Source organism: Hippocampus comes, unplaced genomic scaffold (assembly GCF_001891065.2).
Source record: "Hippocampus comes isolate QL1 unplaced genomic scaffold, H_comes_QL1_v1.1 scaffold261, whole genome shotgun sequence".
NCBI classification, from domain to species: domain Eukaryota; kingdom Metazoa; phylum Chordata; class Actinopteri; order Syngnathiformes; family Syngnathidae; genus Hippocampus; species Hippocampus comes.
In genome coordinates, this window is record NW_017805824.1 from 6,360,287 (window position 1) to 6,380,352 (window position 20,066).

The 20,066-nt window shown below is 40.8% G+C and overlaps 2 protein-coding genes across 2 annotated transcripts in view; one reads left to right on the plus strand and one right to left on the minus strand.

The window, feature by feature from the left end:
- Nucleotides 1-2,449, plus strand: part of bbox1 (butyrobetaine (gamma), 2-oxoglutarate dioxygenase (gamma-butyrobetaine hydroxylase) 1) — a 40,025-nt gene extending 37,576 nt beyond the window's left edge. Inside the window, exon 8 of the mRNA XM_019886546.1 lies at nt 1,258-2,449. Coding sequence (XP_019742105.1) covers nt 1,258-1,409 — 152 coding nt within the window. The 3' untranslated portion in view covers nt 1,410-2,449. The remainder of the gene's footprint in view (nt 1-1,257) is intronic.
- A 592-nt stretch (nt 2,450-3,041) lies between these two features.
- The window catches only part of madd (MAP-kinase activating death domain), a 38,218-nt gene continuing 21,193 nt past the window's right edge, over nt 3,042-20,066 (minus strand). The window contains exons 22-35 of the mRNA XM_019886558.1: nt 19,893-19,976; nt 17,917-18,075; nt 16,758-16,878; nt 16,514-16,576; nt 15,660-15,780; nt 15,209-15,314; nt 15,022-15,132; nt 14,847-14,954; nt 14,590-14,754; nt 14,427-14,499; nt 13,692-13,798; nt 9,284-9,353; nt 7,301-7,347; nt 3,042-3,934 (exon numbers count right to left, since the gene is read on the minus strand). Of these exons, the coding sequence (XP_019742117.1) occupies nt 3,749-3,934; nt 7,301-7,347; nt 9,284-9,353; nt 13,692-13,798; nt 14,427-14,499; nt 14,590-14,754; nt 14,847-14,954; nt 15,022-15,132; nt 15,209-15,314; nt 15,660-15,780; nt 16,514-16,576; nt 16,758-16,878; nt 17,917-18,075; nt 19,893-19,976 (1,521 nt within the window). The 3' untranslated portion in view covers nt 3,042-3,748. The remainder of the gene's footprint in view (nt 3,935-7,300; nt 7,348-9,283; nt 9,354-13,691; nt 13,799-14,426; nt 14,500-14,589; nt 14,755-14,846; nt 14,955-15,021; nt 15,133-15,208; nt 15,315-15,659; nt 15,781-16,513; nt 16,577-16,757; nt 16,879-17,916; nt 18,076-19,892; nt 19,977-20,066) is intronic.

Consider the following 20,066-nt stretch of genomic DNA (forward strand, 5'->3'; position numbering starts at 1 on the left):
CTTCCCTCTTTAGACAGGGCTTTGGTTCCATCTTGTGGCACAAGTTGAAGGGGGTACAAAAACGGTACAAATAATGTAAGTTAGGTTAAAAGAAAAAAACACAAATATGTAAAAGCTTTTCAGCCGTCAGTCAGGGTCAAAACTGTTTTTTGTTTTGACTTTGGAGGTTCAGCACTGGCTGTAAATTAATAGTAGTAATTGAGGGAATGCAAATGGTAGAGTCCAGACAGAGGGGTCATCGTGATATTTTATGCTTTGTTGTGACTGCAGAGGCTTCTCAGTTTATGACCAACTTCTATTCTGACGGCTAACTGGAATTCAGTTCCTATCCCTAATGCAGGAGTAAAGTCACAATTACATTAAATATTGTTGTGCATGAAAATAAACAAAATCAATTGAAAGCCAGTACGTGTGGCCATAACTCAAAGTGCCGCTTGCCAACGTATTCTCCCACATTTTCTTTTATTACCGTGTAAAAGTCGGACCCATGTATTCCAACACCATTAGCAAACGTTGACGCCTACCCCAATACGTTTGTCGCAAGATGGCAGCAAACCTCGCCAACAACCCCACAATAACTAAATACATACATTTTAATAAAACATAACTTCGTGGGGAGCAGCAGGCACGTATCAATCAAATGGAAAATCGCTTTAACACTCCTCGGGTGTCAATTAACTCATTCAATCCCAGCCATTTTCACTGGAGCAACCCCCTCAATCCCAGCATTTTACTGGATTTTGACTGATTTTACAAGGCCCACAGAATATTTGGTTCTAATGCTATATAAACATGGAGCCTACCAAAATAAAGTTTGGACTCTCTTCTTTCAGCAGAAAAAAAATTGCTTTTTTTCCATTCTTCAGCAATCTGCATTACAAAATGGCTAAGTTTCATGAAAATGGCGATTCCTGGGCAAAAAACGGAGAAAAAGAGCTTTTTGTAAAAGCATGCATTTCAAGCACGTGAGGCACCACTGCCACCTACTGGTCGCTTTTTTTTTTTTTTTTACATGATGTACAATGTAAACGGCTTATTCTCTCATTGCATCAGACCCGCCTCCTCTCTATGACGCAAAAAAAAAAAAAAAAAAAAAAAGACTTAGACGTACAAGTACGTCCTTGGTTGGCGGGGCCTAATTTTAAAAAGACGTACTTGTGGAATGAAAGAGTTAATTGTGGTGGTTCACTGTACCCAGCGGGTCCCAATCATCCTCAAACTTGCTTTTAGTCACCACTGGTTGCGCTTGCATTCCAGGTGACATGGTGACGTTTGACAACTGGCGCCTGCTCCACGGCCGAAAGAGCTACGTCAGCAAGCCGGACAAGGTGCGACACCTGGAGGGCGCCTACCTGGACTGGGACGAAGTCATGTCTCGCCTCCGGATACTCCGCAACGCCGTCAATTAGGATGACCCACGTCACGAAATGAACCCCGTGACAGTCAAGTAGCGGCACTTTAATCTCTGCATGGCATCTGAATTGCCTTTAGGACACAGTTGGAGGAGATTGAGCTTTAGCCTCGCAGCTTCAGTGCAACGCGCCAATGCAACTATTTATGAACTGTGTTTCATTAAACAATTTCACAAGATCGTCCTGAAAAAGACTTAAAAGTGAAATCATCTTTCATGTATTTGAAGATTTTATTTTTACCTGCAATCACCATGCTTGTATTTCGATTTTGGAGTGAAAAGATGTCCAATTTTAAACGGAGTGTTTCCCACACTTCAAGCTTCAGATGAAAACGAATTACCAGAGGTCTTCAAGGTACAGTGTGTAGCATTATGTGCCACCTAGTGGTGAATTAATAGAATGCAACGACCTAAACTCTTAGCGCGTGCATTTCAAGCAGGTGTACTAATGTGCCTTCGAGAGCTCACACACTTCGCAAGCCTACTGCTAATTTCTTCAGCAGCAGTGCAAGCAAAATGTCATGCCAGCCGTGTATTCCTTCAGGTGACGGAGTCCGCGCATGATATCAGTAACAGAAAAATGGCGGCGAAACATGGCGGCATCCTGTAGGGGAGGTGCGACTTCTGCATTATGATTAGTGATTATTTAATTGATACATTCAAAAAAATGTTCATGTGATCACTTTTTTTTTTTTTTTGCATATTATTGAAATTACACGTTTTTTTACACACTGTCCCTTCAAATGGCCAAAGAAAGATGTTTTGCCATATCCTGATGGGAAGTTTTCTATGCCTCACTTTTAATGTATGTAAAATTATCTGCTCAAATGCAAAGGAATCATTTACTTCCCGCACGACATATTATTTATTTTTATGTGATACAGTAATTTAAGGCCAATGATTAAGTTGTTCATTTTTAAAAAAAAATCAAAACCTGTGCCTTTTATCCTCTTGCATCGGTCTTAAATCAGATGCACACTAGCTGTGGAGCCAAATGTGCTTGTTTTACTGCATCTACAATAAAGCAACATTTCAGCAGTTTGTGTCTGGTTTTCCCAAAGAATTAAGAACAAGGGGCTCTATTTTGGACCACTTTATTCAATGGGTAAAGCTGTACACATTTTTATAAATACTCCAATGACGAGAATATACTTACATTTGGCATTTCTTGACTCACAAGACAGTAGCCAGCCAACACAATGACAGTTTGACATATCCACGGATCCTCTGCGCTTTGAATTTTGGATTGAGGCTTATTGTGACATAAGAGGTGGAATGAGTAGCACTTCCTATTTATTCACTTGTATACAGTCTTGTGCTCAAAAATACAAGCTTGTACCAATAATGTATTGCTGGATGTGGAGAAACTAGTGAACACGCAAGCAAGCAAGCAAGCAAACACACACACACACACACACACACACACACACACACACACACACACACACACACACACACACACACACACACACACACACAGCACATTGAGGATGAGCAATCACAATCATTACGATTAAAAATGTTGTCACATCATCTTCAAGATTCACCACTATTAGTTAGTTTTCAGTGAACTTCCTTTTTGGAAGAATGAAGTATGTATCGCTCTGCCGACTGCAATTTGGCCATGTGGTAACCGTTTTAAGGCCAAAATTGTAAATCAACAGCACATTGCATCTGGGGTCTCGAGTTTGACGGTCACATTCATCGCTTTGTGAAGCGGTTTTCTATCGTGTGACCGACCTACCAAATGATTACACGCTTCACACGTCGACGAGACAAACAATCACATCACATGGGCGTCATATCACATCAATCGACAAAAAATGTTTTCGTTCTCACTGACGTGGTCAACTCTGTGAAAGCCAGATAGGAAATGGCAAATAAGGTCTTATTGCACATTTATGCAAGTCAATATTGATGGCTATTTGCAGAAAGATACAGCAATATGTATATCTTAAATAAATACTATATATTTAAATATAATATTTATTCCCAAACGGTCACAGTAACATGCTATTCATCAACAGCAGAGCACAGACGAGGTTACAGTGGAACTAGAACAGCAAATCAGCCCGGCAGGCTGAGCTAAGGGCAAGAGAACACCAATGCTTAGCGGCGCACGTGTTCGCAGAGAGCCACGTCACAATAAATAAGCACACAATCACACTAAGATCTACGAGGGGAGGGCTGTGAGCACGGGAGACGCATGCGCTCGGTTCCTCTAAGGTTCTCAAAGACCATCTGGTCGCAGGGTAGAAGACTGAAAACATTCGAGGGCAAACCTCCCGGGAACAAATATTTACACCAGATCACAGAGGGTTTAAAACAGGCCAATATTTACACTGTCTTGTGTGCTTCCATGTCACTGAGAGATTGTCTGTGGCGTTGGAACTCAAGTAGAGACAGATGGATTGGGGGGGGGGGGCGTGGCGATAGAATCTTGGCTTTCCCGTCCGTCTCCTTCCCCTTCACGGCTGCCACGTAGGAGAAAAGGCAGAGGACCGAGTAACAGATCTGATGTGCCTGCACAAGACGAGGAGGAGGTGGAAGATGTTACCTGTCGTCTTGGTCTCATCGCGTTAAAATGTCAACAGCGCGTAGAGAACCGTTTGAATGCAGATAGTAATTGGAGCGGGAAATTGATTTTAGGTGACCCCAAACATAGCGGAGCATTAGCGTGATGTAACTCAAATTCTGACTCCGTGTCATCATGTAGTGAGTGAACCGATATCAACGATGTCATTCACCAAACAGACTTCCTTCCTTTATCCACCATGACCTGTGCTAACGCAGAAGTCACATTTACAGGGCATATTTGCATGGAAAACACATGAAGGCCATAAATGTGGAGGAAGTCTTACACGGCATTGCATTTCGTGCCGTCGCTAACCTTGAAAAGTCGCATATCGGGCGACCATAAACCGAGGAGCCCGTGTAATTGTCAGGAACAGAAATGCTTGAGTGGACTTTGCGTCTTGGAACAAATGCAAAGCGAACACCGTAATTTATTTTTTGAGAACTTGCATTTCCTTCGTAGAGTGATTGTCAAGGTGTGCCGTGTGTAGCATGAGTGCTACCCGGGCTGCTACTAGTGCTACATCAAAGAATCATTGTAGTAATGCAGTTGAGTTGAATTTAACTGTTAAGATCAAGACATTTGCATTTAATCTTCAACAAGTGTTTTGTTGTCTTTGATGTGCAGTTTTTTAAAGCTCCCGTATTTAAGCAGGATTCATGTTCAAAACTGCGCAGAACGCTACAGGTGATTCGACTAATATTAAAAGGACTATTTTTTGCTGAACACATAGGCTTGTTACACCAGACATTACAAAGATCTGATTGGCTGGATCGGATCGGAACATATTTAGCATTTTATGCAAAGTCGGCGATCGGTTGTAATTTGCTGATCGATCAATGAAGTCATTGATCGGTTCCTAAAAATAAGCCATTAGAGCAAACAGAATATTCACTCCAGGTACGAGCTCTGTGCTGCCATCGTGAAGAAGCCAAGGTCTCGCAGCCTATCGAGTCAGATTTTTGCAAACCATTTTTGAATTAACTCACACCATTTGCCCATTCGGGAAGCACACAAACAAATATGCTTCAGGGATAACTAGCATAAAATAAATCATCATAATGCGCCGTTTTAATACTCTGATGAGAATCCTATTCAAGTCAATGGGCTCCCGTTGACGTCACCAAATGCTGAGATTGCTTCCATTCTTTAAACGGCCTTCACAGCAGCCACTTTCACATGCCGGTTTGTTGGTCCTGCTGCCTTCACTTCGTTTTTCAATAAGCGACCAGCATGCTCGATTGGATCGGGATTAGCACGCTGACTTGGCCGTAGAGATTTTATTTCTCTGCCATCAAAAGCCTGGAGTTGCTTTTGCAGTTCACGGTCATTATTCATGTACCCATTAGGCGCCATCCTACCATTTATGTAGTAGCATTTGACTGAACACTTCATTGAGTTACATCTGTCAGCCGTCACATCATCAATAAACACCAGCGAGACTGTTCCAAGCCACAATGTTTGACACAGAACGACGTGTGATTCAAATAAAGAGCACTCCCTTCCCATCTCCATATTTCCTCTTCATGATTTTGGATTAAACTTCACCTCGGAAGATTTTCTTCAATGTTTTCTCGTAAATTCTATTTTAAACATTTCATGCACAAATACTGTAATGATAACCTGTAACCTGATAAGCGGTCCACTGTAGTAACCACTGTCCCTGAAAGGGTTAAATTTGATTAAATGATTCATTCATTCATCCAGAGGATTCCGGACTTGTATTGATTTTATTAATTCCCAAAGGAACCAATTATGTGATCATCTCTTCGGTCTCCCCCAGGCGGTTGGATGTTGTTGAGAGACGAGAGACTCATCGATATTGCTGACTGTTTTTTGACCGCAAGGTCTGTGGGCTAATCACTACGCAATGAAGAATGCTGTCTGAGATGAAAAAAACTGGCAAAAGGTGAAGGAAGCTTCTGCGAAGAAACTGCCAAGTTTCAAGGAGGCAACTCTGACTTTGGTGACAACCGCGGGCTCCATTTTAGGCAGTCATTAAAGGTAAGTCATTATCACGTAATCATTAAAAATGATGACAGTCCTGCCTTGAGGTGCAAGTTCAAGTTGTTCCCTGACCACACACATAACCTAAAACATTTGTATCTCAAATGTTCTTTGACCACGGAAATGAATGGAAATACCATTAATTCATTGCAATATTTTTTTCCATGAAAAAAAATATCATGCTATATTATATTTTATAAAACATGCAGTAATAACATAATTGCAAATAATTAAAATGAATCAAACGATTTTTGTCATACTTTTTCCCTTCAATGCACATTGTGCTGCTTATTCTTGTGTGCAGCCTTTGACCACCTGAGGATAGTATAAGACAGACATACACATATACCGTAACCGGAGAGACTCAGCTCCTCTCTCTGCTTCTCAGTAGAGCAGGAACAGTCATTCTTCACAGAGGATAAAGAATATATGCCCGTGAGTTCTGCTCCATTGTCTGTCTAAATGTGTTGCTGCGCCGGTTGTACTCAGAGATCCATTGCTTAAAAGGTAACAACACCGCCACATATAGTAGATACTAAGTTTGACAGTAACCTGTCAATCAAAAACTTTGAGCCTTTTGGGAGGGAATAGATCCTTCTTTTATCTGCAAAACTGTCCCTTGTTGTGAAGTGAGATCAGTCACATAATACCATACAGCGCTCGTATCTCAAGTTTGCGCTTGAAAGTCCCATGAAGGCGTGTCACTTGTACCTCAAGGCACCACTGTATGCTATTTGCAATTGCGTCAAAATGTCCAAATAGAGGTGTTCTGCAAAAATAGCTCGAATTCCACCGCAATATAATTTTAATAAAATCTTTCAAAGCGAAAGGTCTGTACTTAAATCTCACAATGATTGTTTTCTTTTAATTATTACTATTTTTAAACCATCCAGGCAAAATTGGGTGTACACATCCTGTACTAATGACATGCTACAATATAGTAATTCCCGCGGATTTCCTTATTTGCAATAATTTTCCTTTTTGTTGTTGTTGCTTTGTTTTTTTTTTTGGTCCGGGAGTGGGGAGGGGAGACCCCCTTTTGCACATTCAAGGTTTATCAGTCAATTATATGCAGATTTTCACTATTTGTCAACCGGCACAGTCCTTATCCCACCCACATAGCCGGCCGGGGTCTACTCTACATGAATTTCCAAACAATTTAAGGTGTGCAAGTCAGACTAGAAAAACTTTGTATGTTATCAGCTAGACTAATTTACATAACAATCTTAAAAGTCGACTTTTAGTACAGCGTGACACATTCAGACTGAGAGGCACAGTGGCGCACTGGCAGACTGACAAGGACTCACCATGGGGGTCTTGTACTTGTGGATCACCACTTCTTTAGTTTCAGGAACTATGCCGATGCAAGAGACAGAAGAGAAATTCAAGGGCAGCAGGAACTTGAGTCAGTTTACGTATGAAAGTTTTTTTGAGTGTTAAAGAAGTGAAATCTGAACATGGCTTGAAAATGAGTTGTGAATTAGCACTCCCCCCCATTAAAAAAATGCATACAAATTGAATTCATGCTGTGTGTGTGTGAGAATTTCATATGAGATGTGAGAAATATTGACTTTAGACGATTAAAGGATAAAAAAATAGCCAACAAAAATGGACAAACGTGTTTTTCAAGAGAACCGCTTTGATGTGAAAAGAACATAAAGAGAAGACAACTTTCCTCTCCACCCCATTGAAATGAATGTGAAAAGACATGACGAAGAAGAAGCGGATACGCAGTTGCCCAACATATTTGGCCCCAGTCTGACTTTTCATTAGTAACTGAAACCAGAGCAGAGAAGAGGCTGAACTGAAATGAAGGACATGGTAAACCTCTTCTCCCAGCACCCCCACCCCCAAAAATAAAGAAATACAAAATTCTGGAAGAACCCCCCTCCCCCTTTCTGTTGCAAAAATGGCTCATGAGAGATGGAGTCTGGAGTGATCTCCCAAATGAACCGCAGCTGATGAGGGGAGCACAGGACAGGAAAATGAAGAACAGATATTGTGTGTAGAATTTGTCTGAATAAAAAAAGTGACAACACTTTACCTGCTGGAGAATGAAGGTTTTCATAGTGGCAAAGATGAGGGCAACATTACAAAAATCAGCACAGAGACACGACAGTAACCCAGCCTGGCGCTTCACTTCAACCTTCGGAAACTATTTCCTTCTTCTCCTGCCTGCTGCTCACACCACCAAACTACAACGCTTACCTACTACTTCATCTCGTCTTTCCATTAGTCTGTTCAGTACACCTGGAGCCCTATCAATAATAACGGCAACTCATTATATGTGGTTGACTCCACTCACTGACTTTCGGATAAAAAAAAAAAAAAAAGTAAAATTAGGATGTATTTCAATGGACAGTTTGCAATTCAGGCCTGGGATGAGGTGAAGCCTTTAAGATCAATCTTGTATCCCAAAAAATTGGGCTGAAATATGTAAAGAATAAAAAGCTGTTTATTACTGTATTTTCCGCACTAAAGGGCGCACTGGCTTATGAGGCGCAATGAATGGCCTATTTTTGAATTTTTTTTCATACATTGGGTGCACCGCATTATAAGATGCAATCTACAATGCATCCACTAGATGGAGCTACGCTCAAGGAAACGCCAACAGAACGATCAGATGTCAGTAAAACGTATAAAAAAGCAGCGACACCGTTCACTTAACCAACAGCAAGTTATAACATTGACTCGTTAACGTTGCACTCTCTTGCCGCTGCTCTATTTCCGTGTTCAACTGCGGAACCCGATCGCTTTAAGTTTGAACTCTGCGTTGTCAGCATATCTCGAGCAAGGAGCCATTTTGGGGTCGAAATATTACCGTAATGAACATACACAAGACGCATCGGATTTTAAGGCGCGCTGTGAGCTTTTAAGAAAAGTCTTTTAGGTGTGCCTTTAAGTGCGGAAAATACGGTACTAATTCAATTCAGAATTTATATAGGCTGGCTCGCTGCCTCCTACAGATTTCAGACTTTAACAGACACTTTAACTACAGACTCAAACAGATTTTTATTGTAACTCTACCACAAAATCAATCTTTCGGATGTAAGTAACTTTACTTCGGATTTATCAAGCAATGGAATTACGGTGTTTATTTCACGTTATTTCTGAATGAAACCTATTTCGCTACGCTGTCAAGTTGTGCGCCATCAACTGTTTAATTTTGTGGTGTGTCCATCTTCCTACCGCTCACGTCCAATTTAGTGAACCCTTATTAGCTCTTTGCCATGAAGCTGAGTTACTGCCGCACCAAGTACAGGTCTACAATCAATAGATGGTGTAATTACCAAATTCCTCCAGGACAAAGACTCCCTTCACTGTATTGCACTTTTTTATGTGACTCAGCTCTATGAAAACCTAAAAAAAAACAAAAACAAAAAACAAAAACAACAACAACACAAGACAGAACATTATTAACTTAACAATACTGGATGAAAATTCAAACTTTCAATGTATATATTGAAAAATAAACAGGTTGAAACTGCCTTATTCAGTATGAAAGGTAAATTAAAAAGAAGCTACATGTGGAATGCAGAGCTTTTAACAGGAAAGGAAGAAAGAAAAAGAAATAAAGCACAACATGAGAAGTTTCCATGATACATGGGCGACAGTTAAATGCAGTGGGACTGTTCAAAGCTAACTACCACTTGATAATGGCATTGGAAAGCACATCAGAGATCAAATCGTTTGCACTTTGAAATTCGAACTGTATTCGTTAATCAATGTGGCCCATAGATGCATACATGGAATTTTCATATCAAAGAGAAAAGGACACACAGCTACAAGAGTAAAAGGAAACCATAAAGGGGGAGAAAAAAAAATAAGAACAAAGGAACCCATAAGATGTTACGGCTAAGAAGCAAACACAGCAGAGGTTGTGTACCTTCCGCTCCTTGCAGGGGGAGAAAGCATGGGAGAGAAATGGTTTGGATTATTATCGGACAAAAGAGCACAAACACTCAATGACAGTCTCGGTGGGCACTGTCCACAGAAGCTGTGTACAGACTTAGTGGGGAATCAAGACCGTACCCTAATCATTAAGAGACAAAAACCGGAGCAACCATTTGACTCGGGTGTTCAAAAGCTAGTTTCACCTTTGCTTTCCATCCCCCCCAGAGCCCTCCATGCCTCCTCCTCCAGCAATAAGGGCTGGCACCACACCCTCACACAAGCGCAACAAATTCATCGGGGCACTCAACGATGGACGCTTGGTTCCTCCAACTTTATAAAGATGCCACCTCTCACATTGCCCCTTCTGCAGAGCAACAGCCTGTACTTTGTCATTTAGTGAGTTGAATGTTTTCGAGAAACAAGCTAACACGGAGATGCTGATGATTTAGCAGATTATTTACGCTTGACCAGGGGCTGGCTAGCTTTTGTAGCAAGCAGGGAGTGCAGTTTGCAAATAATTGACCCTCTTTCTGGGTCCAACACGAGACCTGCTGAGGTTGGACGGCCTTCACCCTAACTGGGAAGGTGTCATCACTCTTTCTAAACACAGATTAGTGTTTGAACCTTCCATGACAGTCCATATTAGAAGAGGACAGGTTACTGTGTGTAAGACTTGAGCCAACTAGTGTTATGCAATACTATTACAACACAAAATGCTTTCTGTAGAGATTAGGAGAGTTGCACTTATTTAGTAATTCACTACCTACTGTTGCATTGCATAAGGACATGCTTTCGACTGAGGTAGTGCGACACGATGAGTTTCGGTATTTCTTCCTTGGTCGATCTTATGAGTGACACGGTGTTCGTTCCAATCAAAGTACTCAGGCCGACAAATCAGATTCCTACGATCGTAACTGACCGTCACCCCTATAGTCGCTCTGAGTACAATACAGCACTCAGGCAAAACAATCTTATTCATATTACGACTAAGAAGCTTGTATATTGGATCACTCTCCTCAAAAGCCCTGCTGTTTCATGACCTATTTAGAGACCATAATCTTAACATTTTTGGCCTTTGCGAGAGACCTGGTTCGAACCTAATGAGTTTTTAACGTTAAATGAAGCCTCTCCTCCAAACTTTCTCAATTCAGATGTTGCACGTCCTCATAGGAAGGGCGGGGGTGTAGTCTGTATATCCCAATCTGCTCTCAAATTTAGCCCTCACTATCACGACAATTTTAAAACATTTGAAGTTCTCCTTATGCCACCGACAGCCTCGTTGCCGTTTTATTTTGCAGTTAATTACAGTCCCCCTGGCTTGTGCTCTGGCTTTTTATATGAATTTACTGAACTTGTGGCTGACTGGATGACTCACGCAAATACTGTACTAATTATGGGTGACTTTAATATTCCTACTAAGATTCACTGTCCGAACCACTTACAGTGGCCTTTGAGACAGGATTGATCCTTATGGTTTCATGCAGAGAGTAGAGAATAATCAGTCTCAATAAAAACAACCCAAAACACTGATTTGATACAGTGGCAATGCTAACAAAACAGCAGCCAACCTCCCATAGCTCCCGCCATTCAGCTCAGGATTTCATGCCATTTTTCTCTCTGAAGATTCAGCTCATTGGGGACGCCGCTAACAATCGATTTAAACTTCTGGATTTACGGCCGACCTCTCTACTGAGACAGCCCTTGCTAAAGTGACAAATTATGTTCCCCTAGCTATCGAGTTTGACAGCTGATCAATGCTATTATTACTCAATCTTAGCGTTCGCTGCCGAGGACAACGGCGATCATCATACGATTAGAACAACTTGAAACAAGTGCTGGTATTTCAGGCTCAGCACTTCCCTGGTTTAGTTTTTACCTCTCAGAGAGAATGCACTGGGTAATTAATGGCAATGCGACTTCTGAGTTTTGTAGTGTTACGCATGGAGTCCCACAGGGATTGGTACTTGCCCCTCTATTTTTTTAAGCATTTGCATGCTTCCACTTGGTGATATTGGTGATAAATACAGGGTGGGTCAAAAAATAAAGAAATAAAACAGACCTTGACACTTGCTGAGCCAATAGGGACGTGTGTGTGTGTGTGTGTGTGTGTGTGTGTGGGGGCTGATTTCTACCTGTCGTCATGTTATGCATGGGATTTTACAGCATTATTATTGTGCGTGAGGAAGAAAAAAAAAAGCTAATTGTCCAGTCAAAAGTTCAACATGGTGATGTATCAGGCAGCCTAAAGTAACTTTAAATTGTGGTTCCTTCTAAATTTGAATTGGTTGAAATTAGAAAATAATGGAGGACTACAACACTGCAAAATAATGTACCTCAATGATTCATGCAGAACATCTGTGAAATAATGTCATTAGGGCTATGGTTTGGGCTTGAGAACAAATCAATGTTTTGTTTTTTTTTCGTGTTTCAAGTTGGAAGTTATGGGAGTAGAAGACAACAAACATGTTACAGGAAAGAAAACTATTCCTCAGATAAATTTAGTCAAGCCAGCAAAAAGCACAAATGTTTTGTTTAATTTATCTCGTCTTATATGCGTAGCAATTTAATGCATGTGCCATTCTGCATAACACTCTGTTTAAAACTTGGGACAGCACTCCCATGAAAACTAATGGAAAAAGGCCAGCACCAGACAACTGACAATTCATGCTTTGAAATGTCATAAATGTAAGGAAATGCAGAACTGAACAAAGTTTTGTCATGGGCATACTGCATGACTGCATCTTGTCAATGGTTCCAAGTTGACTATGAAATTATTCAGAAACTCATAAATATTGGATTATGGAATATCGCTTATGTTTACGCAAAAAGGAAAAGATTCCTTCTGCGCTCTTATTTTGCATACACCACGTTAGGTGCAGCTGTGCCGTTTGAACCTGCCTTTCAGAAGCGCTATTTAATGACGCAAAGTCAGCCATTGCCAGCTCGGTTTGATAAGTTGATCCTTTTCCCAAACCTACAAAATGAACTGCGCGGTAATTTTGCACTTTTGGCAGACCAAATCCTGTGCCCAGCAGATAGATAAACAAAAGTGAATAAACACATCTAAAAATATAGATACATGTACTGTATTTGGGTAAGCACCAAGTTTAAGACGTATTTGGCATGTGCAAATCTTTATTAAAGCAGGCTCTAAATGGTAATGGAAGAATGGTGCTCATTATTTTATGAAAATATGCACCAAGACCAATGATGTCACCCATCTGTCCTAACTGTGCAGATGTGAAGACAAAACATGACAATGTTTGAGGGTCCAAACTTAAAATGTCCAGGTTGCTACTGAATAGCCAATTATTAATGAAAAGTCTTTGATCAAGGTCATCAGTCTTACCACTGACGCACAACACACACATCAACACTTAATTTCCTCCCATAAAGTAAATTAACAAGAAGTCGTTATCTCCTAAATGTGAAAAGAAACATGGGAAGGGATGCGTTTATAGTGTATGTTGTTTGAGAAATGCAAGCATGCAGGCAAACACACTAATACGTAAAGAAAACAGCAAAAGCAAAAACGCAAAACACACAAGTTCTTCCTCTAAGGAAAGTATCTAGTGTGACCAAAGGCCAATCGAACATTTGACCAGACCTTGCTACCTTTGGATTGTTAGCTAAAGTGGGTTAACAGTAGAGGAAGATGGTCACAATGTGAAAGGAAATGCAAAGCAGTGAGATGAGCAGACAGGCATCGAATATAATGGGATGAAAACTTGATTACCATGAGTGACTTGTTTTCATGCCCTTGAGTGAGGATATGAAGCCTCTTTCTGCGGTGGTCCTACTTACCTGACTATGCATGAACTTTAGGTTAATTCCCTCCAAAGTGACCTGCAGCAATCCTCCCTCACCGGTTTTCATATCTTGGACAGGAAACTCTCCACCGAGCTCTGGACCTAACGAAATAAGTCCGTAGTTTAGTGCCATTTAGGACTGAGGCGTTTTTCAGACAAATTTAGTGGCTTTAGTTACATTTGTCCGGTTGTAAACATTGACCAGAAAACAAAGACACGCGAGCTGATTCCCAGGTTGTTTTTGTTCTTCCTTGACCAGGACTGCATAAACATTTAGCATGTATATATTCTGCAGCTCATACGAGAAGCGCTCAATTTACAGTGGTAACGACAAAGGAGAAGGTGACGAACTAGTTTGCACAGTGATGAAAACGTGTCTTCACGCAGCACAAGATGGCACGTTTGCCACTGTGGTTGATGTTTTTATTTAATTTGAATGTTATATTCATGGACGAGAATAGCTTTTTTGATACAAATAATAACTGCAATTATGACTGTGTTAGGATAGGTTAGCAAAAGTCTGTAGGAACGGAGCGTGAACTGAGGAGCCTCCTGGATCGGTGGATTGTTTGTGAATTGACTTACTGAACTGCTTAGTGGAAGCCTTTTACAAAAACTAGTCCAAAGTACGCTTCTTTTCTGCACTGGCGTTAAATCAGATTTTGATCACAACTACTCGGGCCATCCCACACAAATAAATCCAAGCTACTATGAAAACACATCCCCATACCTGGTTTGGAGCTTTGCTGTCTAGCCGCAGCTCTTTCCATACTATCTTTAACACAGTAGTAGAGGTCACGACACTAGAAAGCAGAGAGGAGAGTATTGTATCTTAAGGGTAGATGGGAAATATTTTGGGTACCTAAAGAAAAACAGAGAGCTAGACTTCACACCTTTTTGGTATAGAACTTATTGAGTTGAGTCTCTTGGCCGTTACGTCTCCAAAGACATAAGACCTTGGTTTTGGGGCAGTAAGTCATGTTGATGAGTTTCTCGTACCACCAGCGCTCGTACACGGTGCCAATGTTGCTGCGAAGGACTATGCAGTCATCACAAACCTGAGACATTAATGAGTGAAATATAAAACACTTTAACAACATGGCCAAAGTTTGAATTTATAATATGAAACCAGATCAAAGGCAATGCAAACCTCCATGAAGAAAATGTCCCCAGTCGTATCGGTACCAGCGTGCACAACAAACGTTTGCTTCTTGATGTGACGGCTTCCACAAGGCCTAATGGACAGCTCGCGGCCATTCTAAGAGTACAAAACAAAAAGGTGTTGCACAATAGTTCTGACAGTACTTTAAGAGACAAACGCCTACCATTTGGGTCAATTTGTCCAGCAACTCATTAATCTCTTGGCTGTAGGTAAGGCCGATGTGGGACTTGCCCATCAAGCGCCTCACTTTCTTCCGGATGTCGTTTTTGTTCACCTAGGAAGACATTCACAGGAAAACTAGTTGGTGTCAAAGTATCTATTATATATTATATGCAAATATAGTTTCTTACTTTCATCATGAGCATGTATGCAATCATGTTGTGCAGTAGTGTAGCCAGGAGTTTGTCCTCGTCGTCCTCCAGCCGCTTGCGGTCATGTTCTCCCAGTGACAAGTATCTATTGAAAAACGCAGACCAGTAACAGTCTTTGGGTATCTTGTGAAAGGTTCATGAATTTGGTTTACGTTCTTAAAGCAATTCTAACCACCCTCCCCCAAAATGTAAGAATAAATAAATACAATAAAATCTGAAGTGAAATACCACTCACTGACGTGCAATCCCCCACAAAGGTTTAGCTGTTAACGTTATTTCTGGGTCCTTGTGGAAGTCAGTTATGCGGTAATCTCATAAACATGCTAACTAGCCAACCAGCCGACAAATAATCAGCAATCAAAAAATAAAATCAATTCTGATTTTGGCTTGGGGAGGAAACCAAAAGAATTCTACATTAAACTCGTCAAACCTTTCAATCATTTCTTGAGGTCCCTGGTCCAATCCCATCCCCTCACGCTCTAACATGACGGCATCCAAATAGGCATCCTCCCAGAACTGCACCTGGTCCCACAGTGTGGAGCGTTCCTTACCTGTAAAAATCATCAATCACATCACTCAAAATGTGCAATGCTCCATGCTGACACATTCTATAGGACGGTCTTCAAAGGATAATCACTAGACTTAAAGGGAGTGGCGGCCCTGCCTAGATGGCAATTAATAATGTTAAAAGGAAGACTGAAGTTTCCTCATTCAAGTTTCCTCAACGTCACAGAACAGACTGTGTGTGGGTGAGTGTTGACATACCAGTATAGCTTTGTTTTAAGATCTATAAAGAGATTGATGAAAAGAGTGGACCCCAGCTATTCAAGGGGGAAAAGGAGCCGGCCCGCAAATAGTGAAAATCCGTGTGTTGTTGATTCCCATTGAAATGTGTTGGGAAAAGCATTCTTTAAAACCAAACAAACAAACAAAAACACTGATTAAATTCCAATTTGCACTTTTCATGAAAAATGAGGGTTGGCTCCCTTAATAATCATATCACGACATTATTAGTTTGCATCTGTCATAGAGAAGCTGAAGGAGGAAGAAGTGTATGAATACAGTGCAAGAATTACAAGCATGAAGCCAGAGCACAGTCATACTTGACAGCTTTCCATTCCTTCTCAACAACACACAAAAAAAAAAAAGCGGCTTCCATTTAGAGATAATTGATCAAGTGGAGAAAACCACAAAACACCAGCTGTTAAATTCAGCACCAGACTTGGTGAACAACATTTGCACTCCACACAAAGGAAAACAGCCACAGCAAGAGATTAGCCCTACTTAGCGAAAAGGTTTCCATGGCAGCATCCTCTAGTTGATCCCAAACGGAGCTCTTATCGCGGCCTGGAAGATTTGTCCAGGAGGAAAATGAAGCGGGAGGAAAGAGAAGCGGGGGTTAGGCTATAATTAAAAAGCGTTAATGGCGAGAAAAAAAAAAAAGTATAGACCAAACACCGAAAACACAAACAACAGGGACAGAGGCAATTACATCGACAGAAATGCTTCTAACACAAACTGCGCATACCCAACAGGCCTTCACAAAGATAGATCCTCATGCTGATGTCCTCCATTGGCTGAGTAGGCATTGCTTTTGCCATTGCAGATGCGTGTTCTTTTGCGCCAGGTTTTAGTGTGTGAGTCTTTCCCTGGTAAAACCAGAAAAACCATCCACATTTTATGCCATCACTGTAATGTCACTTTTAAGTAGCTTGCATACATTTATGAATTTAAAAAAATTAATCAGATGCACATCATACATGATATGGTGGTACTGAAACAGCTTCTATTATGATGTAGAATTGATTAGGGAGGTCCATTTAGATTTGTGAACTATCTCATACTAGGGCCTGACTAATAGGGTTGTTCTTTTAGGCCAAATCCAATATTTGGCAAAATAAAATTCCACTGATTCATCAAACTTATATATAATGAATTTCGTAACTTTTTTGGTCCCTATATGCAACAATAACAATGTTAAATGCAGCATATATGCAGTTGCATATATGCTTATTATCTTATATTGCATTCTGTACTGTGTACAGTTCATCTTTTTTAAACATGTATTTTGTGCATGCAAATGCTTAGTTTTCTTTTTCTACTTTCTGCCCTCCAATTTTGCTGCTGTCGATTGCAAATTTCTCCATTGTGAGACAAATAAAGGTTTTCTTATTCTTAAATACAGGCAGAACATTTGACATTTTTACAGTGCACTGTCTTTAGAGTATTTGTTTAACTTTACAACAGAATGAAAATTGCAAAAATCTGATTTTTTTTTTAATGTCATTATCTGTCATATGTTGCAATGTGTTAATGTGTATTAAAAAAAAAAAAGTGTGGGCCCTACTTTGTACCACATCATTAAAGTACTTTTCAGACTGTTAAACTCCTGTTTCCCCAAAGATTTCAAATGTTTGCCAAAAATGCAAAACTTGTGGGTTGTGTCCTATTTTAATTCCATGTATTAAAAACCAATTTCACTCTAGCAAACTTCTGTTAGCGATGTCTTTTGAAATCAACTTTCCGTAGCAGAGGGCAAGACCCTTTTTGCTCGGACTACAGTAACTGAAATGTTGGTTTTACTCAAATCTCTGCTTGGAAATGGGCATATAATGTATATAATAAAATTAAGACAAGAATTTCACTCAGGAATGAAATGAGATGGGAACCATAAATCCTGAACTTACAAATACTGAGCTGGTAGCAGGGTTTGTTTCAATCTCACTGTCAGAGAGGGTCCCCCTGGACTGGGCTAAATGTAAAGCACTCCTCCCACCCAAGCCATCTCCCACTGTGCTGCTGAGGTCACTGTCAGCACCCAGAGTCTCTCCAGAACTATTGCTTATCTAGAGATAAAAACACAATAAATTAATAACAATTCTGTAGGTGGCAACTTTTCAATTTATTTGTGCACTTGGTTAGTATGGCTCCACCACCTTGATATATTCCTCATTTAATATTCCAAGATGTTTAAATCAGAGATTTTGTTAACTACTCAATATAGGATAAATGATCGACTGATTCGTAACTATCTACATGGATGTAAAACAAATGTAGATATACAGTTGAAAGGAAAAGTATGTGAACCCTTTGGAATTACCGGTACATGGATTTCTGCATAAATTGGTCATAAAATGTGTTCTGATCTTCATCTAAGTCACAACAATAGACAAACACAGTTTTTTCTTCTGTTGAAGCCATGCTGTTGTTGATTTATTTCTGTGCTTTGGGTATCTTCTGTTGAGCTTCAATTGGTGGACAGATGGCTACGTTCTGCAAAATGTCTTGGTAAACTTGGGAATTCATTTTTTCTGCGATGATAGCAATCTGTCCAGGCCCTGAGGAAGCAGACCAGTCCCAAACTACGATGCCCCCTCCACCATACTTCACATTTGGGATGAGGTTTTGATGTTGGTGTGCTGTGCCATTTTCTTCTCCACATATAGTGTTGTGTGTTCTTTCCAACCAAACTTTGGTTTCATCTGTCCAGAGAATATTTTGCCAATAGTGTTGTGCTTTATCGAGGTGATTTTTTGCAAACTTCAAACGTGCAGCAATGGTTTTTTGTTGGTTTTTTTATGGACAGCAGCGGTTTCCTCCGTGTTGTCCTCCCACGAACGGCATTCTTGTTAAATTTTTTGCGTATTGTAGATTCATCCACAGAGATGTTGGCATGTGGCAGAGATATTTGAGAGTCTTTAGCTGACACTATAGTGTTCTTCTTCACCTCTCTGAGCATTCTGCGCTGTGCTCTTGTAGCCATCTCTACCAGACGGCCACTCCTAGTTAGAGTAGCAACAGTGTTGAACATTTTCCATTTATAGACAATTTGTCTCACCATGGACTTGATGGACATCAAGGCTATTAGATACTTTTGTAACCCTTCCCAGTTTTATGCATGTCAACAATCCTTAATCGTAGGTCTTCTGAGAGCTCTTTTGTGTGAGTCTTGGTTCACATCAGACAATGCATCTTAGCAATAGCAAACTCCAAACCGGTGTACTTTGATAGGGCAGGGCACCTTATCGAACACCTTCAAGCATCCATTCATCCATTTTCTGAACCGCTTTATCCTCACAAGGGTCGCGGGGCGTGCTGGAGCCTATTCCAGCTGTCTTCGGGCAGTAGGCGGGGGACACCCTGAATCATTTGCCAGCCAATCGCAGGGCACACAGACAAACAACCATCCGCGCTAACACTCAGACCTAGGGACAATTTAGAGTTTTCAATCAGCCTGTCATGCATGTTTTTGGAATGTGGGAGGAAACCGGAGTACCCAGAGAAAACCCACGCAAGCACAGGGAGAACATTCAAACTCTACACAGGGAGGCCGAAGCCGGGATCAAACCCGGTACTTCTGCACTGCGAGGTCGACGCACTAACCACTGGCCCACTGGGCCGCCCCACCTTCAATCAGGTCTCATTAATTGGACTCCAGGTTGCTGACTTCTGACTCCAGTTAGCTCATTAGCCTGAGGGTTCACATACTTTTTCCACCCAGCACTGTAAATGTTTACATGGTATTCAATAAAAAAAAAAACATGGGAACATATAATTGTGTGGTCTTAGTTCAAGCAGACTGTGTTTGTCTATTGCTCTGACTTTTTCTTTCAAGTGTACGAGGCAATGGAAAAAGGCACTATTTGAGTTGGTCCTGCCCTACCACTGTGCTCCCCTCTGAGTCTTGGCTGGTACTTCTTGTTAAGATGGGAGGTTCAGAACTTGTTACAGACTCTGTATCACTCTTCTAAAAAGACAAGGAGAGAAAAAGATCATAGACAAAAATCAGCAGTCAATACAGCAGAGAATTTCGGCCAGGCAACATCACAGATTCCAC